General features: G+C 44.4%; 2 protein-coding genes across 5 annotated transcripts in view; one reads left to right on the top strand and one right to left on the bottom strand.

The window, feature by feature from the left end:
- Positions 1-21,861, bottom strand: part of LOC126998950 (uncharacterized) — a 204,955-nt gene that overhangs the window by 175,147 nt on the left and 7,947 nt on the right. For both annotated transcript variants that reach the window (XM_050861241.1, XM_050861242.1), the window contains exon 2: positions 1,726-1,775. In XM_050861241.1, coding sequence (XP_050717198.1) covers positions 1,726-1,775 — 50 coding nt within the window. The remainder of the gene's footprint in view (positions 1-1,725; positions 1,776-21,861) is intronic.
- Positions 1-21,861, top strand: part of LOC126998949 (sodium/calcium exchanger 1-like) — a 36,075-nt gene that overhangs the window by 10,909 nt on the left and 3,305 nt on the right. Inside the window, exons 2-7 of one of the 3 annotated variants that reach the window (XM_050861240.1) lie at positions 730-774; positions 2,161-2,300; positions 9,398-9,497; positions 12,200-12,322; positions 17,355-17,513; positions 21,635-21,806. In XM_050861240.1, the coding sequence (XP_050717197.1) occupies positions 9,401-9,497; positions 12,200-12,322; positions 17,355-17,513; positions 21,635-21,806 (551 nt within the window). In that variant the 5' untranslated portion in view covers positions 730-774; positions 2,161-2,300; positions 9,398-9,400. Of the gene's footprint in view, positions 1-729; positions 775-2,160; positions 2,301-9,397; positions 9,498-12,199; positions 12,323-17,354; positions 17,514-18,088; positions 18,248-21,634; positions 21,807-21,861 lie in introns of all 3 variants that reach the window. The other 2 variants (XM_050861239.1, XM_050861237.1) reach the window with 2 other exon arrangements.

Genomic DNA, 21,861 nt, shown 5'->3' with positions numbered 1-21,861 from the left:
TGCACTCCATACTGTGTAGAGTTTCACTGAAGACTCCCCGCCACGCCCCAGCACAGTCTGCCACAGGCCAGCCACACCCTTCACACTCCCTGTCACTGGCCGCAAGGAGTCCCCAGCCTGGCTGTACACTGAACTCTTTCCTCTCCCCAGAACACCTTGTGTCCACCCCATATTTGTTTACTATTGCTCCTGCTCATTGTCCGCCTTGGCCTGCACACTTTATTGATGACGCAGCTCAAAGCTGGAACATGTCGAGTCCATACAAGCGGTGCGGGGGCCGGCGGCGTTCGCCTGGTGAAGTATGCAAGCCAAAGGGGCAAGTGTTGGTAGTAGTGTGTTGCTCCCTGAATGCACGGCGCGCTGCCTCTACCTTTGCACCAAGATTCCTTCTGCGGCTGCAAGCACCCTGTAGGCGAGAATCTTCCTGTCAAAGGCAGACAAATGTTTTGTTTCCAGCAAGACTCGTAGCCTTGTTATGATAGCGTAGAGCTGTGCTCGTAGAGGGTCGCTCCCTGCATGACCGTAGTGTAGATTGCTCTCGTCTTCCATCTTTATCTTCAAGTCAGGGTGATTTTGATGTGTACATACATATACTCGATACCATATATATATATATATATATATATATATATATATATATATATATATATATATATATATATATATATATATATATATATAAAATGAAATGATAGTTGTCATTTATATTTTCCTTACAATTTCACGCAGAACCCCCAGCCAAACCCCAAAGAAAGAAAAAGTCTATAAAAGGAGGTATAATTCAAAGTTTTCTCTTTCATCGACCCTACGGTATATATACTGCCACTGTAGTTATTACTATTACTATTATTACTATTATTATTATTATTATTATTATTATCATTGTCTCTTAATATATGTCAAACCTCCTCCTTCCTTCACAACAAATTATCTTTGACTAATCTTGCCTTGCACTTTAGTGGTATGTTTGTCCCTTCGTTTGCCGCCTTGTGTGTCCTTTTTGTTCGCTAACTGACTAGGACTGTAGGTGTTTGTCTTAATATCTTGACGCACCAGTTCGCTGCCCGACACAGTAAGTACACCTTCCTTGTACAAACACTTGTTTCACTTCATTAGGTGATAAGTAGACGATGTAAATATCTTGCCTATTCTGTAATCTTGCATTCAGACTGTTGCCTCTGTTCAAGTGTTCAACACTGCCGTGTTATAACTGTAGAACACTAAACTTTCTTGATTCATTCACTTATTATCTCTTCTTGGTGTTGTGTTCAGTCACACACAGACCCACAAATACACACACACACACACACACACACACACACACACACACACACACACACACACACACACACACACACACACACACACACACACACACACACACACACACACACACACACACACACACACACACACACACACACACACACACACACACACACACACACACACACACACACACACACACACACACACACACACACACACACACACACACACACACACACACACACACACACACACACACACACACACACACACACACACACACGTTTAAGACCATCACTTCAATATAATGTAAATATCTTTCCTTCTGGACATGTGTACCAAATTTGGGTAGCTTTGTGACTTACTGTAACTTTACTGTATCTCACTGTGCATACACGCTTGTGTTTGTCGCACCATAGATGATAGCAGCTTCCCGCGACTGTACCACCCACTCACCTGTAGATGATCGACGCCTCGAGCATCGCACCGGCGGGAGTGGCGGCTGTCTGCGGGGAGCCAGAGAATAATTAGGGTCGCTAATTATGTCAGGGTTGAGAGCTTGATGCAAGTCATGCTGCCTCAAGTAAACATACTATATTTGTAATGAATACAGTAAAGTAGATAAAATAATTGCTTGTGTAAATTTCTGACAACCGTCTGCATGCATTCAGCTATCCTACGTTCTTGAGTGCCAAACCTGCAGGTGACAAAGAGACAGAGTAGTGCCAGCAGAGCCTAGTGTCACGCAGCAAGGTCTTTAGCTAGAGTGCGGCGCATCCCGCCCCAGGCACCATCCAGCTCCTTCTTCTCTGGCCCCGCGGATATCCAGGCCCCTCACCTCCCCGCCCCCCCACACTAAACACACCATTCACTGTTTTGAAATTTTTACAGATGACGACGACTTAGGCTTCGAGTTCGCCAACAAGGACAGTGAACTGACGGAGGATGAAAAGATCGCGCTGCTGGGCAAGCCCAAGCTGGGCAACGCCACCCGCACCCAGATCAGGATCAAGGAGAACAAGGAATACCGGGTTAGTGACGCCAGTTGGGGCAGGACTCAGCCCTCACTACGACTAACGATAACAATAACAATCTTGCCTTTCATGAAATGCTTTTTATCCCACTTTTATTCTAGTGATGCGGAAATGGCAGGAGCCTTTGTTTTGTGTTCAGCTCTGTGTAAAAATAATGTCAGAAAATCAGCCTCCCCGCGAAGGTCGACGCACATCCCCTCGTTACATCTGGGAAAAAAAGAAAAAAAAAGCCAAACATCCCATTCCCCTAAATTATAGCATCCAAAGGAAAAAATACCAAACTTACCCCCCCCCTGAAAAAAAAAATGCCAAACTTCCCACTCCCCTAAATTACAGCATCCAAAGGAAAAAATACCAAACTTGCCCCTCCCCTGAAATAAAACAGAAAAAAATCCCGAGCTTCCCACTCCCCTGAAAAAAAACCCAGCAAATGGAAAAACGGTGGAATCCAACTCTACTCTAAGAACTGAAAATAAGTGTTATCACAATCACCTGAGAATTAACCCCTAGCCTGCACCTTCCTCGCACATTTTCCAACGCTGTAATCAGTTTACCACCAGGTGTGTGTGTAAGCGAGTCGTCCGTCACCTTCCCTTCAAGAATCAATGCTCATAACTAACCCACAAACAAGAGGCGGCGCTAAACTTTCACACCATCAGTCCATTTTTTTTACTGACCTCAACTTTAATGGCCGCCGCCGCCACCACCAACGTCACTGCGCACCATCGCTCTTAGGTCCTCCTCAGGGAAGCGTCCTCTTGTCTCTCGTTTCTCTTGCCTGTTGTCTCTTGTCTATCCTTATGCTACATCTCTCTCTCTCTCTCTCTCTCTCTCTCTCTCTCTCTCTCTCTCTCTCTCTCTCTCTCTCTCTCTCTCTCTCTCTCTCTCTCTCTCTCTCTCTCTCTCTCTCTCTCTCTCTCTCTCTCTCTCTCTCTCTCTCTCTCTCTCTCTCTCTTTCCTTTTGCCTCATTCGTCAAGGTGGCTGTTCTTTAAGGTACCATTCCGGCTTTTCCTCCTCTACAGCTCCCACCAAGGTCTCTGTTCCTTAGCCTCACTCTTTTCCAACTCTCTTCTGTCTCCTAGTCCCAAATTTCAACCGTTAACTCTGTCTCTCTCTCTGTCTCTCTTTCCTTTTGCCTCATTCGTCAAGGTGGCTGTTCTTCAAGGTGCTATCCCGGCTCTTTCTCCTCTACAGCTTCCACCAAGGTCTCTGTTCCTTAGCCTCACTTGTCTCAATCTTTCCGTTCGCTTCGCCTCTGATTTCATCCTCGGACTTTTGTTCCTCTGGCTCGTTGGCCGTAAAGTGGAGTCTTGCTTTTTTCCAGCAACCTGACACACGTGGTCTCTTTTTTTGTTTCCCTACCAAGCCTCCTTCACGGCGCCTCGCTCACTTAAGACACGAGGAAAAACACACACACACGTTTTTCCCTTGCTTCTCCCTAAAGTTGACGTATGTTATTAATCTTCCGGGTACATTACAAGGCCGCCATGTGTGTGTCCTGAGGGGAGCGTTTAAAAAAAGAGAGGAGCGTTGAATTATTCATGAGACCCGAAGAGAATGTTTAAAGAATAGAGGGAAAAAAGGTGCCTCTTCTAACGCCCCTTGAAAAAAATATACCGGTAGATAATATTTTGTTTACGTTAAGGACAGGTTGTATTATAATGATGTTTAACCCATACCGAAAACTAACAGGACGGTGGACTAATGCCGCTTCTTGCTCGTGAAAAAACTAATAAGTCTCCGGCAAAGTATCCTCTTTTCAAATATCAAATAGAGCGTGTATAGATAAGGCTCCATTTGTCACCGATCCTGTGTATGTAAGTCTCTATATTTCGTTACCAAAGATAGAAAGTAGCCTGTTAGTAGAGTCCAGGGTAAGGTACTGATTGAATGACTAACCTTTTTTAATATATGCTAAAGTTCAGAGAGAGAGAGAGAGAGAGAGAGAGAGAGAGAGAGAGAGAGAGTAGTCTTATCAATAGTGTTGAGTTGACTGTACTAATATGTTTTAGATTCACAGTATTTATATTTAAGCTGACCTTTACTTCTGAACCATAATTATTTAGCTACGATGAACACTTACCTTCCTTGCATGCCACACACACACACACACACACACACACGCACACACAGCCGCAGGATAGGCCCTTCATGGCTGCCAGCGCCTTTCAGAGAGACTAAAAGAAACAATCCCGCAAGTACACCGACACGTCTTTCTTTCTCTCTCAACTCTTCTTTCGTGGGGCTTCTGCAGTGACTGACAACACAAACATTGCATCCCTCATCTCTTCTATAATGATGGTCTCTTTCTCCTTTTCTTCCTTTCTCCCCTTCGCCCTTTCCTTCAGTTCTTCCGTTATTTGCTTCCCTATCCTATACTCTCTTACTTTCCTCCCTTTGTCCTTTCCTTCCTTCCTTCCGTTCTCTCTTTCTCCCTTTCTTCCTTTCTTCCCTTCACCCTTTCCTTCCTTCCTTCCGTTCTCTCTTTCGTTCCTTCCCTATCCTTCTCCTTTACTTTCCTTCCTTCTTTCTTCCCTTCCTCCCTTTATTCATTCACTGTCTGTCATTATTTAGTTTTATTCCTCCTCCCTTCTCTCTCTTTGTTATTATTTTCCCCCTTCTTCCCACCCTTTCTAAATTCCTTCCTTCCTTCCTTCATTCATTCATTTCATCTTTCCGTCCTTCCCTCCTTCCGTCCTTCATTCATTCATGCGTTCATTCTTTTCTTTCTTTCTTCCTTCATTCATTCATTCCTTTCCTAGCTCCTATATTTCCCCCTCATTTCACCATTACCTGATTGGCTTCATACGTAATTTTACATTAATATTGATAAGGCTTTTAGAATGGACCATACACTCTACACACACAAATCATTATCATCACTATCATCACGTTCACTATTGTCATACGCGAATCTCTCCCCTTTCAAATACTTCCTGCCATCCACATTATCGACCTAATTATCAGGATCATTAGCATTATCATCATTATAATTATCGTCATTCAGTGGTACTCTCTAACAACACCAAAGCGCCATCATCATCATCATCATCATCATCATCATCATTACAACAAGTACTGCACTATATCATTTCTTCCATTCTCTTGTTCTCCTTTTTCATCAACATCAATAATTAACTACACTTACTCCTCCTCATCCCTTTCCTCTCTCCCGCTTTCACTTTTATATACATCCCACATCACTACCATCACCAGTAACATCACTACCACTAACATCCACCACTTCCATGTCACTTCGATGTCTAGCCCACCACAACCATGTCCTCTCCACCACTTAAAACCACCACTATTGTCTCCCTGTCACCACTTCTCAAAACTATGATAGGCTCCCCCACCTTCACAAACCCCCACGACTATCACCACTAATGAAAACTACCCACTTCACCACTACCACCACCACTAATCACCACTAACCACCACCACCACCACCGTAACACCTCCACCGGCACACACACATCAACCATAACCCAGTTCCAGCTCTATCTTGCTTACTGTTCACTTATTTTTTTTCTGTGGGTGTTGCAGACGATGCTGGACAAGCTGGTCAGTGAGTTTCTGTGCCATGTGGAGTTGCCGGTAACACTTTCAAAACATTGCATGGTAGACGCCGCTGGATGCCACGCACAACCACGCCCAAAGAGAGTTCACCCGCGAGAACACACACACGCCCGTCCGAAGAGCAGTGCCCCATTCTTGTTTCCCGCCTCAGTCATTCCATCCCTCCGTTCACCAGTCTTTCCGTCCCTCAGCCCTTCACTTAGTCACTCCGTCCGTCATTCAGTCCATCAGTCAATCATTCAGCTTGCCGGTTATGTAAGTTAAGTTTAAGTGAGTTTAGTATCAAAGTACCGCGGAAGAAAAGTAAAAGAAAGAAAGTATACTTAATGATAATCGAGATTTGTAAGTTTCTCCAAATGTAAGAGGAGGAGGGATAGGAAAAAGAGGAGAGAAAGAAGAGAAAGGGGAAGAAGAAAGGAAAAGGAATATCAACTCGGTCATAATTATAATTCATGTGCCATACAAGTAAGACATTGTTTTATCTCTCGCTAATTACTTTCTCCTTTTTACGCTTTTTGTACTGTGGCTACTCTCAACCCTTTGCTCGCCAACCGAGACTCGACGTTGAAGGTTCATACGTCCAGAGATAATTAACTGAAAAACAAGACCAGTGGAATGACAGACACACAGAAGCGGCACATCAAGGGGAAATGTTATGAGAAGGCCAAAAGATCAGCTATAAAAATAAATCTTACGTCAGCTGCTACACAGAGAGACACAGAGGAGAGGCATCTGACGCTCGCTTTGTAGCCTCGGTTACATAACGTGTTTTCGACCCACAAAAGGAGCGTAGCCGAGACCTCTTTCACACTGACTTTATTCACGCCCCGTCGGAGCCTTTTACTTCCCAACGTCAACAACCATCCGTCACGACCGTAAAGATAAGCTTCAGTCGAACAAACGGACCAGACTCAGCCGCTGCGCTTATGAAAGAAAGAACAGTTTGGATTGATATTACTAGACAGCAAAAATCATAATTACAGTGTTGGACCCTAATTCTCAACTGTTATGAGTTAGGTTATATAAAGAGAATATATGTTATGTTAGTATTAGTGATATCTAAACGGAAGAAGTAAAGGTGGAGAGTAAAGTAAAAGCCTTGGGAACATGCAAAAATTATGGAGTTTATTGTTGAAGATATCCAAAGAGAAGGAATATTATGTCAGTATTACATGAGATACTGAAAGGACTGGGCAAGAAATGATAGATAATTAAAGTGAAATCAAGAAGAATAAAACCATAAAAAATAGCTGAAGTCGAAAGTTGATATGGAGAGTAGGAATGTTTTAGTAGTCATACTGAAGAGATTCGGAAAGCAGGACGTAAGAGAAGGACTTGTCATAGAAAGGAATGTATAATGCTCAAAATTCACAGCTTTTGTTCATCACGTCATATCATTCCAACATTACTCCTGCAGTACACAATGTGGTTCCAAATTTATTGCTTGCCAAATAGTCTGCGTTTGTCTCCCTAATTATAAGAGCATGACGTTCCTTTGCATTATAAAGCGAGCCGTCCGTGTGTCTGGCATCAAATTTATAGTCTCGCAAATAGGCTGCTTTTGTACACCTCATTATAGAGCGCGGTGGACGCATTACAAAGTGGACCGTGTGACTTGAATTTTCCGGCGGCTGGTGTGGGAACCGTCCAAACAGTCACACAGCTGCCCGCCTCACACACACACACACACACACACACACACACACACACACACACACACACACACACACACACACACATGCCCAACCAACGCGCTGTTTATCAATAATTATTAATATTTACGTGCGTTGCGTCTTTGTTTGCAAGCCGCGAAAATTCTGCAGTATTATTAGCTACTATTATTGTCACTATTATCATTACTATTATTACTATCATTACTATTACTACTACTACTACTACTGCTACTACTACTACTACTACTACAAGACCATAATGTACTACACTTTCCTGTCAGTCTTCATGAAAACTTCTAATTAGCAATCGTATCCAGAAATAACATCAATTATGAAGAGAAACAGCAAGCAAATAAACCTAACGCCGCCACTTCCCCTCGCCGACAGAAATGGATGTTTATTCCACTCGCTCCTCTTCCTCTTTCCTCCCTCATTCCCTTGGAACATCACGTTATCCCTCGCCTCCCTTCCCCCCTCATTCCCCCCTTGCAAGTCCAGCGTTCATGAATCACTGCCATCCCTCCCCTCCTCTCCACGGCGCGTCCCCTGCCCCCCTCCCCCGTGGCTCCGCCGTGCCAGCGACCTTCAGACTGAGGCGGCGGTACCGCGTGTCGCCGGTGAGCTCTCTGGGCGTCGCTTCTCTGGCTTTGTGTAGGCAGTGTTGGTGGGCCTGTTAGACTGTTACTACTATTATTATATTCTCTTGACGTTCCGTGTATTTGACGACCATATAAACCACAAACTTATACATATATGTGTATGTGTGTGTGTGTGTGCGTGTGTGTGTGCGTGTACACACACACACACACACACACACACACACACACACACACACACACACACGCACACACACACACACACACACACACACACACACACACACACACACACACGTAAAGTACTGTTAAAAATACCACACACAGTAATGGTGACCTTGCTGGGTCCTCGGCAAGACCTGTTTATAATATTTGTTGTGCACCGCTTTTTTTTAATATCTATTGCGTCTTCTTGTTGGAAATTATTCTTATTGTTACCATTATTCCCACACCTTGATATTGATTGACCTGTGCTCTTTTTTTCCTCCTAAGACCTGTACTTGTTGAGACCCAGTGTAGGCGAAGGTAGGCAATAGAGAAGCTACCGTACACACACAAAAATGACATCCACGTACACCCAAGCCTACACACACACACACACACACACACACACACACACACACACACACACACACACACACACACACACACACACACCTGTGCATCCACTGTTAGAGACGTCTTGTGTATGTGTTAAAAATAAATGCTTAATTACATTTCAGAATAATCACGTCACTGATGTTCGGTAAACAAAAATATGGTTCAAGAAATAAACTTAACTCAAAAAAAAAGTGACAATAAAAGATTAATTAAGGCGATAAAGCAATGACTAAAACTCAATCCTTCAAAATGTTGTGAGTGATTGAGAGCCACACGCACCACCTCAGGAGAAGAGAAAGACGTGAACACACCTGTGAGAGGCAAACAAAATTAAAACACCTGTCCGTGGCGATGACGAGGACGAACAATGCAAACAAACACGACCTAAGAAAGTGAATAATTTTTTTTAGAAAGTGAATAAAAAGTTTCCTGCTCGACGTTCCAGCACCTCACCAACAACAACAACGTCTTGCCGAAAACAAACAAAAAAATCAAGGTGACACAAACACACGCAAACTCATTAGTCGTGCTTACATTGCGTCCTCTTCGTCGCCACCTGTCTGTATGCTGCGGGGCGGGGCAGGGGCAGCGGCAGGTGGTCGGCGGTAGTGGTGGCGGGTCTAACAGCTTCCTGCCTCCCTACAGAACATGGTGGACAAGCTGGTGAAGAAGGCCAATGCGTCCATGCTCGTCGGGTCCTCGTCGTGGAGGGAGCAGTTCACTGAAGCCATCACCGTACAGGCCGGTAGGTGGCGTGGCGCCCTTTGACTTTCCATGTTGCTCTTGCTCTCTTCCACGTTTGTCTCTCCTTTCCCTTTCTAACTTTCCCTCTGTGACGTTCTTCCTCTCTCCCTCTCGTTTGTCCTTCTTGCCTACCCTTCTGTCTGTCTGTCATTCCGTTTCACCCACTTCCCTCTTCACTCTTATCTTTTGCGGTCTGTTTCTGTCTGTCTGTCATTCCGTTTCACCCACTTCCCTCTTCACTCTTATCTTTCGCGGTCTGTTTTTTCTTCATTCTCTTTATGTTTGCTCCTTTCCTTCTGTCTGCCTGCCTCTCCGTTTCATTTTATATCCCTCTTTACTCGTATGCCACGGTATCTATCTTCCTCCTTTACTTTATCTTTGCTCCTGTCTTCAGTATTGCCGTTGTTCTCATAACTAAAGTAAGATCATGAATGACAATGAGCTACTAAAGCATCTTAAAAGTCAAACTAACAAGAATGATAAATGCTTTGCTATCATCAATAACAATAAGTAATGATAATAATAATAATAATAATAATAATAATAATAATAATAATAATAATAATAATAATAATAATAATAACAATGACGATAATGCATAATACCACCGCTAGAGAAGCACTGACACACGCAGCAGCGGCACTCTTACGTAACAGAAGAAAAAAACACCCCACTCAGCCATGCAGCAAACACTTAGAAGGAAAAGAAAAAGAACCCTTTAGCAAGGCACTAGTAAAACAGCTACACACACACACACACACACACACACACACACACACACACACACACACACACACACACACAGAGTCAGACGCAAGTAAGGAATCATATAAAATAACAGACAACCAAATACTCCCACGCAAACGAGCAAGCAAGCTGAGGAACACACAGACAAGAAAACACACACACACACACACACACACACACACACACACACACACACACACACACGTTGGTAGGTAGAGGAGTAGAGGTGGAAGGACAGGTGGAGTTGTGATGTGCAATGGTGGGTGTGTCTGTGTCCCCGCCGCTAACACTGCCTTCCTCCCACAACCCCGCCGCTCTCGCCCCTGTTTGCTGGTTTCCAACGGTAGGTGGCGCCTGGCCCTCCACGCCCGCCTTGCTCGCCTATGTCAGCAAACGCACACAAGTCCACCATACTAACATTCCTGACCATATACATTTGTTTTTACTCACGATAGCACTTTCTGTGTGAGCCAGACAGACCTGTTTTCTCTAAGTTGTGAGAGGTACACTACGCGACGGCTGTGACATGCAGGTGCTTGCTCTCATGGCGTCGTGATGCAGTGACTGACGACTGTCTGCATGACGGACAGAGCGTGCCCATCGTGTATGCGACATGATTTGGCTGCATGATAGATTAAGTGCGAGCAGTCATGCGGTAGAGAAGCAGTTGCACGCCGCCACACACATTAATACAGCAGGAACAAACAACTATCTGGGACTGCCTGCATGGTAGATAGAGTATGGCTGTGATGTGGCTGTGTGGGTGGCTGCATGGCGCGACGAGGTGGCTGCAGCGTCTGCCTTGGCCGCTTGGCGCAGCTGTGCCGCACCGCGTGGCTGTGTGCTGTAGCGGAATGTAGCGTGGGCGTGGGCAGGCGCGGCGCATGGTTGTAGATCATTGCTTATGTCGTTTTCTTTTTCCTCCTCATGCCACGCCTGCACCGCGTTATGGTAAGAACAAGTGACACACTTAACCTGTATGTATACACGCACCTACACACCCTAGAAGCCATACTCTCGCCGCCCTCTCTAGGTCACTAGTGCAGGGCTGCCATATCGTATTATTCATTACCGAATTTGGGGGGATTTTTTTTTTTTTTTTTTTTTTAGTAATGGGTCAGCAAGGCTTGTTACTGCACCTTGACTGACTGCTCTATTCTATTGATTTCCACTTGAATGAGGATATAATATTAGTGGCGAATGATTTAATAAGTAAAAGCAAAATTTCGTGGTGATTTGATGAGTCTGTTCAGATCCGGCAGCCCTGCACCAGTAGCTCCAAGCACTATCGTATGATTTTCCGGTTGTTTTCTATAGTTCCTTGAGGATGAGTAGCCACGGTGAGTGCCAACACAGTGCCCTGGACCCTCTAGACTTAACAAGCCCCGCGGCATTGCACCCTAACACAACAAACATGGTCCAGGGCTCTCTGCTTCACTCTCGCCTTGACGCTGCTGAGGCTCATTAGACTAACTCGTTAATTATATATTTTACAATCATTTCCATGCAATGCAGGAGAGTATGTTAAGATAGATCAGTATTTGAATTGATTTAAGTCCTCATTTACTTATTATGCTCACTTAGGGAAGAAGTATGATTACAGTTAGCCTGAAAATAGCGTTCACAATTTCACAAGTAAACATGAGGCAGTTTACCCCTTTCCACTCACTATCGGTTCTCTGCACTATTCACGTATGGCTCCCTGACCATAGCAATCTTTAACACGCACCGCCCTTGGTTTTGCATTTCAATACAACAAAGGTAAACTCCTTACCCCCTTTAGTTCTTTATTAGGACGCAGAGACTTACGGATTTCTTTCGACTGTTTTTACTCCAGTTTCTCCCTTGAATGAGCTTACACTCCCCCCCCCCCCCCCTCCTGCCTCCCAAAGTTTCCCTCCTCCCTCGCGTGCGCTTCCAGTTTCCTCCCTAACGCGCCCCTTTGCTCCCCGGCAGGCGAAGAAGGGGACGACGAGGACGAGGAGGGCGGCGAGGAGGTCCTTCCCTCCTGCATGGATTACGTCATGCACTTCATCACCGTCTTCTGGAAGGTCTTGTTCGCCTTCGTTCCTCCCACGGGTAAGCTCTCCTCCATCCCTCTTCCTCTCCTCGACCTCCCTGCTCCTGTTCCTCTTTCCTTTTATCCCTTCCCTTATATGGCCTCATTTTCTGCTCTTCCTCTTCCTCCTCCTCCTGCTACTACTACTACTACTACTATTATGACTACTACTACTTCTATTACATTCGTGTCTCTCCTTCTGTAGGTTCTCTCCTCTACCTCCTCCTCTTCCTCATATCCTGTTTTTCAAAGTGTAATTCCTTTCTCCATCCCTTCTTTTTCTACCTCCTATCTTTCCTCTGTCCCTCCTTCCTCCTTCACTTTCCTCCTCCTCCTCCTCATTCTCCTCTTATTACTTCCTCCTCCACTGACCTGTGTTTCCAACTCTATCTCCTTAGCCTTTTGTTCCTTTGTATCGTGATTTTTATCCTTCCATTCTTCTTCCCTTTTCTTTCCCTCTATTCTCCTCCCTTCCCCCCTTCCTTATGCCTTCCTGTCCTTACCTCCCTTTCCTCCTCCTCCCACATAATTTATATCTTTTGAATCGAAAATTAATGATAAAATATTGCTAAAATAACGCTGAATAGGTTTTGCTTCTATGAGATAATCTTATTTCTGGAAATTCACATTATCGTTTTGAAGCTTAACATTCAATCAAAATATAAATTGAAGTCTGTGAAAGGAGGAAGCTTCATCATTAGACTATTCAAGGGTTCTTAAGTTCAAAGTGAAATCAACGTCTGCATCATTATTTTCTAGATAAACAGAGGCACGCCGAAGGAACACGAAAAACAACCTTGATGCAGGATTTTCTTTTGCACTTGTCTGTAAGAAATGTTTTCTACTTTGGAACCTTTTGATCTTGAAATGAGCGATTCTCATTCCAAATTTACGAAATCTCATAAGAATTAAGTTTGGGCGGAATTAATCACCACTCCGTAATTACGTTTGGGCTAAGTTAATTACAATCACATACTGAAAGTCCCCATTTAGCTGCTGACGTATTCCTGAATAAGTGTGTGTGTGTGTGTGTGTCGGTCACTTCAGGCAATCAAGGAATGAGTGGGAAACCAAATAACTCAAAAGCTTGTTCTCAGAGTATTGTAATTAATAAAATCAACTTAAGAACCAATGAATAAATCTTTATCTTCAAAAATATCAAAATTCAATGGCCTCTCGATTCACTTCTATATTTATAATATTTAATGGTAATAATGAAATAATGATAATATGTTGAGTCCAAATTACTCTTTTACTCCATCATTGTGTTAGTTAAATGCAATTTTTTCTCCACATTACATCATGCACTGTATAGTTATGTGTACATTGTAAATGTGATCATTTGTTGCTGTTGATGTTGTTGCTATTACTGTTGGTTTAGGGCCATTGACACACAACAGTTTCATGTCCAGCCAGCTAGTGAACCACGGCTACTGGATGACTCACGCTTAACCTTCACTCTGTCACTCTGTTCACCGCTCCGTGCGTGTGTGTGTGTGTGTGTGTGTGTGTGAGAGAGAGAGAGAGAGAGAGAGAGAGAGAGAGAGAGAGAGAGAGAGAGAGAGAGAGAGAGAGAGAGAGAGAGAGAAGCAATTGGGTGCATGGCAACTACCCATATTACACGTTGAGACAGGCGTCAAGACAAGCGTTTATGTGGCCCCGCCGCCCCTGCATCTAATCCGCTGCCCGGCGCGGCTGTGTCAACAAGACCATGATGAAAGGACTGGCCGGACAACCACTGAATGAACATCTCTCCCTATCTCTCTCCCTTCCCCTATTCATTTCCCTCTATCTTCCTTGACATAGCTTCCAAACAAGTAGATCTGGGTTATATATTTTTTTTCGTTGTTAAAGCCACATAAAAACGCTGCACTAATCGAAAACAAGAAAGTGACTTAACCCCAAAAGACGAGAAGTAAAAGGACACCACACAGGCTGCGTCCCTCCCCCTCCTTCCCTTCTGTCTGACTGAGTCACGAAGGACCCTGCGACTCCAACTTGTTACCATGAAGGACGTGCAAAACAGATCCCACTATGTTCATTACAAAGGTCTTCATTCTGCTGCTGCTTACATAACTCGTTTATGGAATATATATATATATATATATATATATATATATATATATATATATATATATATATATATACACACACACACACACACACACATGATATAGATAGATAGATAGATAGATAGATAAAGAGATAGATGTGTGTGTGTGTGTGTGTGTGTGTGTGTGTGTGTGTGTGTGTGTGTGTGTGTGTGTGTGTATATATATATATATATATATATATATATATATATATATATATATATATATATATATGTATGTATGTATATATACATACCGTATTTCCCGCCATATAAGACGCACCAGAGTATAAGACGCTCCTATAATTTGGCAAGGTATATTTACAAAAAAAAAATTAAAAACTTAACATTTTCCCTGAACTTAACATATATGTAGTATTACATTTGATCACCTAGGCTTACTTACAAATATCGTATGTTGCTTTTACGAGTTACGGTGCTCTTAGCCCGAGCAGCTACGACTTTGAAATGGTAAACAAATGGGTTGGTTTGTAGATTCACTCACTGCGCAGTATGCAGGAGGTAACTCGCCGAGCTACTGAGGGAACTAATCACACGAGGATGATACGTTCGATGGACAAGCGAAGCAATTGGTCTTGATCTTGACTTTCAGGGACGGTATACCGACTTTCAATAAGAAATAGATGCTGATTAATTTCTGTCAATCATATCATGTTTTAATATAGTTATTTTTACGATGAGAAACAAAAATGCGTTTACAATTAACGCTTCAGTCATCCACGAAAAGTTCCTTCAAACATGTATCACAGAAATGCAGCAGAAATACCACCGACCCATCCATCCCTCCCCCCCCCCACGGTCGCCGAGCGTCACGTCAGGGCAGCACCCTGCTCCACCAAAATTGTGTGTTGTGTTTGGTGTATACGCCGCGTCAAACGTGGCGCGTCTTCTTCCTGTGACCTGTATGGCTTTATCGCTTCACATGTCCTCCTCCCTTCTGCTTATTCACACTTTCCTTTTCAATTGCATCATACTATTTATTATTTAAATCAATCAAAATTTGTACCTTCGGCGTATACTGCGCAGGGGTAACTTATTGGCATTTTCTGAGTGAAAAAAAACTGTGCTTTATACGCAGAAAAATACGTTATATTTCATTCTGGGGACATCTAGGAACTATTGTTTCAAACGGAGGTGTTTTGTTGTTGGTTTCGTACCAGTAACAATAACCCCTAGGCCTACCAAAACCTAACCATCGGGGTATAAGACGTAGGGTGATTTTTCGAATGTTCCTTTATGAAAAAAGTGCGTCGTATATGGCGGGAAATACGATATATATATATATATATATATATATATATATATATATATATATATATATATATATATATATATATATATATATATATATATATATATATATATATATATATATATATATATATATATATATATATATATATATATATATATATATATATATATATATATATATATATATATATATATATATATATATATATATATATATATATATATATATATATATATATATATATATATATATATATATATATATATATATATATATATATATATATATATATATATATACACACACACACACACACACACACACACACACACACACACATATGCATATATATAAAGCCCGAGTGAGATGACCAAGTCTGCAAAGCAAGAAAGCATTGGTTTATCTTGCTTCGAAAAAAAATATATTATCTGCATCCATCACTATCCTACCCTCCTCGGTAGCTGGGAATTGCTCGCAGACTTACAATATTACGTTGAGATTTCCCACAATGCCATGTGATTCACTGCCATGTCCGTCAAAAGTCCATCCCTCACCGTGTCTGTCATAAACATGAGTCATTGTCAAGTCACATCTTGCACTCATTTCTTCTTTCACCTTCACCCTCTGAGCTGCCACAACCACGGCAGCCCTCGTGGCCGGGCGGTGGTGATCCGCCCCGCCCTTCGCTACCTCTCACGTACCTCCCCCACAGATTATGCCTTCGGATGGATCACTTTCTGGATTTCGATAATTCTCATTGGCGTTGTCACCGCCTTTATCGGTGACATCGCCTCCCACCTGGGCTGCACGATCGGCCTCTTGGATAGCGTGAATGCCATTGCCTTTGTGGCGCTGGGGACGAGTGTGCCAGGTAACTTGGCGTCCTGGCGGAGTTACTACACGCTCAGCGGCCTCCCTCTGACGTGGTGCAACTCTTCATGCATAATTCAAACTTTCCTTCACGCTTTTATCTGGTGTCACTAGGTAGACTTATTAAGCAGCGGCCGGCAAGCATGGGGTGGTGGTGATTGTGATAGTCTAGCAGGTTTGTGTAACAGTAGCTTTGGTTTTAACAGTGAGAGTCAGATTCCAATAATAATACTCGACCCCATGTGAGGGCCGCTTCTTGCACCACGTCGCTGCGGAGCGGCAGCTGCTTAACACACTCACCCAGTCAAGTGTCCGCGATAACACCGTCGACTAAACTCGTGCCAACATTTTTAATCCTTTCATTAATAATTTGGATGGGGGTGATCACGAGCTGAAACTCACGCAGAGATCAAGTCTTGACGATCATTATAATTATCAAACAAAGAAGCAAAAGAGTTGTGTTTCGTCGCCGAGTCGTCCTATTTTGTCTCTTATTCTCTGACGGAGGTTAGTAGTAGACAAAGACTAATGACTAAAACTAAGGTTCCCATAGCTGTATCCTTTTTATATTCAAAATTTAAAAGCGTCGAGTGTTGAAGTGAGAATTTTGTAGTGAGGTAACACTACCCTTCTGGGCCCGCTCACGATGACGGTCGCTGCACAGACAACACAACCAACACACTAAAGGTTCGTCGCCGCCGAGCAACACGTTGCAGTATTGGTTTTTGTTACTAGTGTTGGTGAGCGGACTGAGCAGCAGCAGTGGGGGAGGGAACCCGTCTGAGCCGGTGTCTCTTTTTGCTTCACCTTCCAGATTACGCCAAAGGTTATCTCACTTTTGTCATATCCATCTTGGGTATTGGTCTCCTGACTGCATTTATCGGTGACCTCGCCTCCCACTTTGGCTGCACCATTGGCCTTAAGGATTCTATCACGGCTATTGCCTTCGTGGCTCTGGGCACCAGCGTTCCAGGTACGTTGTGGCTCTTCGGCTCTGCTTCCCGTGTGGCTCCGTTACCACGGCGAGGAGCCACAGGAAAGCCAGAGGTCTCGCAGCTGACCACTGTCTCGACCCTTGTGCCCCGCGTGTGGTTGTTGGACACCCAAAGAATGACCTTAACTCATCCCTCTCCCTCTACAAAATTGTCTTGCATCTTCTGTACTCCCTCACCCACTCCTCCTGTTCTGATGTTTTCCCTAGAACTACGTAAGTCGAATTCGCTGTTAAGACAAAAGAATCATTTATGTTTATTGGCGACAACAGCAGCGCAAAGAAGCCATCACCACTTAAGCACCAAAGTTACTCTTTCTGCCCACCATTCACGCTGATGCACGAGCTTAATTACTGCCCATTCTTTCCGTGGTGAAGTGAGTGCATCGTCTTTGGAGCACCTTCAGATCAATCTTACCCCAAGCATCTCACATTACATTCCAACCGCACGGCAGTCCTGTCTTGTCCCCGGCCTTGAGCCCTACGCCTGCCGCCAACCCTACCAAGGGCCAAGCAGTGCTGTCCCGTACCTAACAGTGTGTCCCTCACGGCCCCAGACTTCCTGATGGGGTACGCGACTTTCGTGATCAGCATCTTCGGCATCGGACTGGTGACGGCCGTGATAGGCGACCTCGCCTCCCACTTGGGCTGCACCATAGGCCTCAAAGACAGTATCACTGCCATTGGCTTCGTAGCTCTGGGCACCAGCGTTCCAGGTACAGCCAAGGGATGATCACGTAGGCTAGATAAAGGTTGCACTCTAACTCTAGATATGGTTGTCGTAGTTAGAGGAGCTGTCGTAAATTTGTTAACTTTCCTTCAATTCAACACGACATTTTCCACGAGACATCCATCATCCTCTCCCTCCAATATTCACGGGCGTTGGAAAGGTGCACGAAACGCCACCTTGGGACCGCTGCCCAGGTAGGCCTAGACTTATTAACAGTAACTCTCACAGCCACACCTGGAGACGTGCGGCGAAAACGTGTCTTCAGCACCCTGGTACAGAGTCCCTCCACATTCAGACAGGATGTGCGTTCACCAGTTAGACTGTCCTTCCATTTAGCAGCAGCAGCAGCAGTCCTAATCAAATAGGTCGTGTGTCTACTGCTTTCTTTTGTGTCCGCCTCGATACAGTCGCCGCTTCCCTGCTCTGTCTTTTTCACCTCATTAATTATCGTCAAGGCTCGAGGTGTCGGCGCGGTAAACAAACTTCGGCGCTCTCACCCTCGCGACGGCCTGTTGTGGTGTGCGCTGTGCATGCCACCGTGCAGCCTCTGAGCGATTAATGCTTCCTGGTGTGTCTATGTGTGTTCCTTTTGTGACTAATACTTAATCTCCGCACTCCATGCGTTACTGTGTGACTCAACTGAGTGGTTTGCAGTGGTGTGTATGTGTGCGTGTGTGTCTGTGTGTGCGTGTGTCTGCGCGTGTGTGGTTACTAACTTCCGTGATGCTACATTTGCAAGGCGTCACACACTCCCTCCTCCGATGCCCGGACCTGTCACCACCTCACCTTCCTGTCTTTACGTAGTCATGCACAAACAGTCTCCAAAGGGCGGCATTCCTAACCCTTTTCCTTGGTCCCCGCACGCGGCGGCAGCCCTTGGAGGCGGCTACGTGTGCCTAGTGGTGGCCATCGTTGTGATTGGCGTGCTGACCGCTATCATCGGTGACATAGCCAACCACTTGGGCTGCACCATCTACCTCAAAGACTCCGTCACAGCCACCACCATCGTTGCTCTGGGCACGTCCATGCCAGGTAACGCGGACTCAAGTCTGAAGCTTAGTAACACGTCAGTAACAAGTACTCGCACAAGAAGTCAGTCAGCCTCTTATTGCTCCGCAGTTGCTCTGGTGTTGAGTGTGACGAGTTAGCTTCACCAAAAGACCGATAGCAATTGTACTACAAACTCCTGGACAAGGACGAGCTCGTAGGTCCCTGAGCCCAAAATAACCGCCACTCTTAGTACTGTGCATCGTAGGTCAGTGTTGTACGCACCGCCCCTCCAAAGCAGCCTCGTGTTCTCGCCGCCTCCACGAGTGCACGAGATGAGGCAGAGGCAGGGCACGGCAGCGCCGCCGCCACCCTAGGGCGTCGCTGTGCACACAATGCCATGCCTCCAGAACACCGCCGCGCCCCTTTCCTCCATCCCACCCTTCAGCTGGCAGCACTGCCTCGCCAGCCTCTTGCTTTCTACTAACCAAATTCTCTCCCATAATCAGTTGCCGGTATGTGTTAGCGTAGAGCCTGTAGTCAGGAGTAGCGACATGCCCTGCACACCCACTAACTCCCTCGACAGACCGACAAGGCGGCTGGTCGTGCTTTATCGTGTCTATATCGGGCATCGGGCTCTTGACGGCATTCATCGGGGACATGGCCAGTCACTTCGGCTGCACCATCAACCTCAAGGACTCCGTCACTGCCATATCTATTGTGGCACTGGGCACCAGCGTGCCAGGTAACACACACATGAACAGTCTCTCGCTGGCACGTGCACGACACTCCTCCCTCACATATACTTCTCAAACACACACATGTATACCCTCTCACCGGCACATCAACACCGCACAACCTCAGCTAAACAGTAGTACCTAAGGATACATGCACACAGAACACGTACACACGCATGTACAGTCACAAACATATACGTGCACATCTTCTCACACCCTCATGTGCTCCTCTTCAGCCACACTTCCATTACCCTTCAGCACCACACAATAGTTAAGTCCACTTCATTCACAATACACACACACACACACACACACACACACACACACACACACACACACACCGTCGGAAGCCTCGACCACCATCACGTAAGTAGCCAACCACCTTCGCCGCATCCGCCCCCTTCCTCCACCCGCCCCCGCACCTGGTTCACCTTTGCACACATTCACCTCCCACTGTCACTGCCCATGTGTAGCCTTGTCAATGCATATACAGGTTGGTCAATTTGGCTTCGTTTTACATGTACAAAAATAATCCTAATATTTGATATATATATATATATATATATATATATATATATATATATATATATATATATATATATATATATATATATATATATATATATATATATATATATATATATATATATATATATATATATATATATATATATATATATATATATATATATATATATATATATATATATGCATGCAAGTTAAGTTTTTTTGTAAAAAAAATCAAATGTTAAGACCCCTCTAGATAATTTATACATCCAATGTGCCACACTCCCGTTTTATACATACTTATCAATGTATCCATCAACTACACTGTTCTTTACTTCATCTTTACAAATTCTACTATGTTAATATATTTCTTCTTTACCTTGTTCTGATTTTATTTATCTTTTTAGTCGGTTCCTTTACTTACTTTTTAGTGTTCACTCCCTCCGTTCTTCAATCATATTCTTTTCATTCCGACATCACATTTGATATCTCAGCATTTCTCAGTCCTCTTGCACTCACTCCCTGTTCTTTCTGCTGTCTATTCACAAACCGGCTACTCTTCACTGCCCCTACTTTGTCTATTCCCCTGTCATCCAGTCTTCACTCTCCACTTTATCGTCTATTCCTTAACTGTTCACCTTTCACTGCCCTTTCTATATTATCTGTTTCTTAAGCATCCCCTCTACGCTGCCTCACCTAACATCTATTCTCCGGTCCTTCATCATCCACTTTTCCTTTTATAAATGCTATCTATTATTCTGTCCCTCACACCGTCTGTTCCTTAATATCCACCATTTACTATTTCGTCCCCTTGACTATTGCTTCAGTTTTATACCATTCACTGTCCTTTCTACCATCTAATTTTCAATTCACTACTATGTCATTATTACCGTTTATTCACTTTCCTTTAGCATCCCTCCTACCTGGTCTTCTGCAATTCATTTACTGAACACTGCCCTTTCTACCGTCTGTTTTTTTTTATATACAATGAAGTGTCCCTATTGTCATCTATCCCTCTATTCTCTTCTTTCCTGAGTTCCTTATATCATCTGTCGCCATCCCCCAGCCTTCCTCATTACCCAGCCTCCCTCATCCCTTCCACCACGTGCGTGACCCATGACCTCCATCCCGTCCCCACACAGATACTTTCGCCTCCAAGGTGGCGGCCCAACAGGACCCTTACGCTGACGCCTCCGTCGGCAACGTCACGGGCTCCAACGCCGTCAACGTCTTCCTGGGTATCGGCATTGCGTGGACCATGGCCGCGATCTACCACAACGTGCAGGGCAGAGACTTCGAAGTGTTGCCCGGAAAGTAAGTAGTGGTGGTGTCTGTCTAGTCTCATACATCTGCTGACCGATAGGTGATG

Source organism: Eriocheir sinensis, chromosome 15 (assembly GCF_024679095.1).
Source record: "Eriocheir sinensis breed Jianghai 21 chromosome 15, ASM2467909v1, whole genome shotgun sequence".
In the NCBI taxonomy this organism is placed as follows: Eukaryota; Metazoa; Arthropoda; class Malacostraca; order Decapoda; family Varunidae; genus Eriocheir; species Eriocheir sinensis.
The sequence above is the reverse complement of the archived record's forward strand: the minus strand, read 5'-3'. Positions and strand labels throughout refer to the sequence as shown.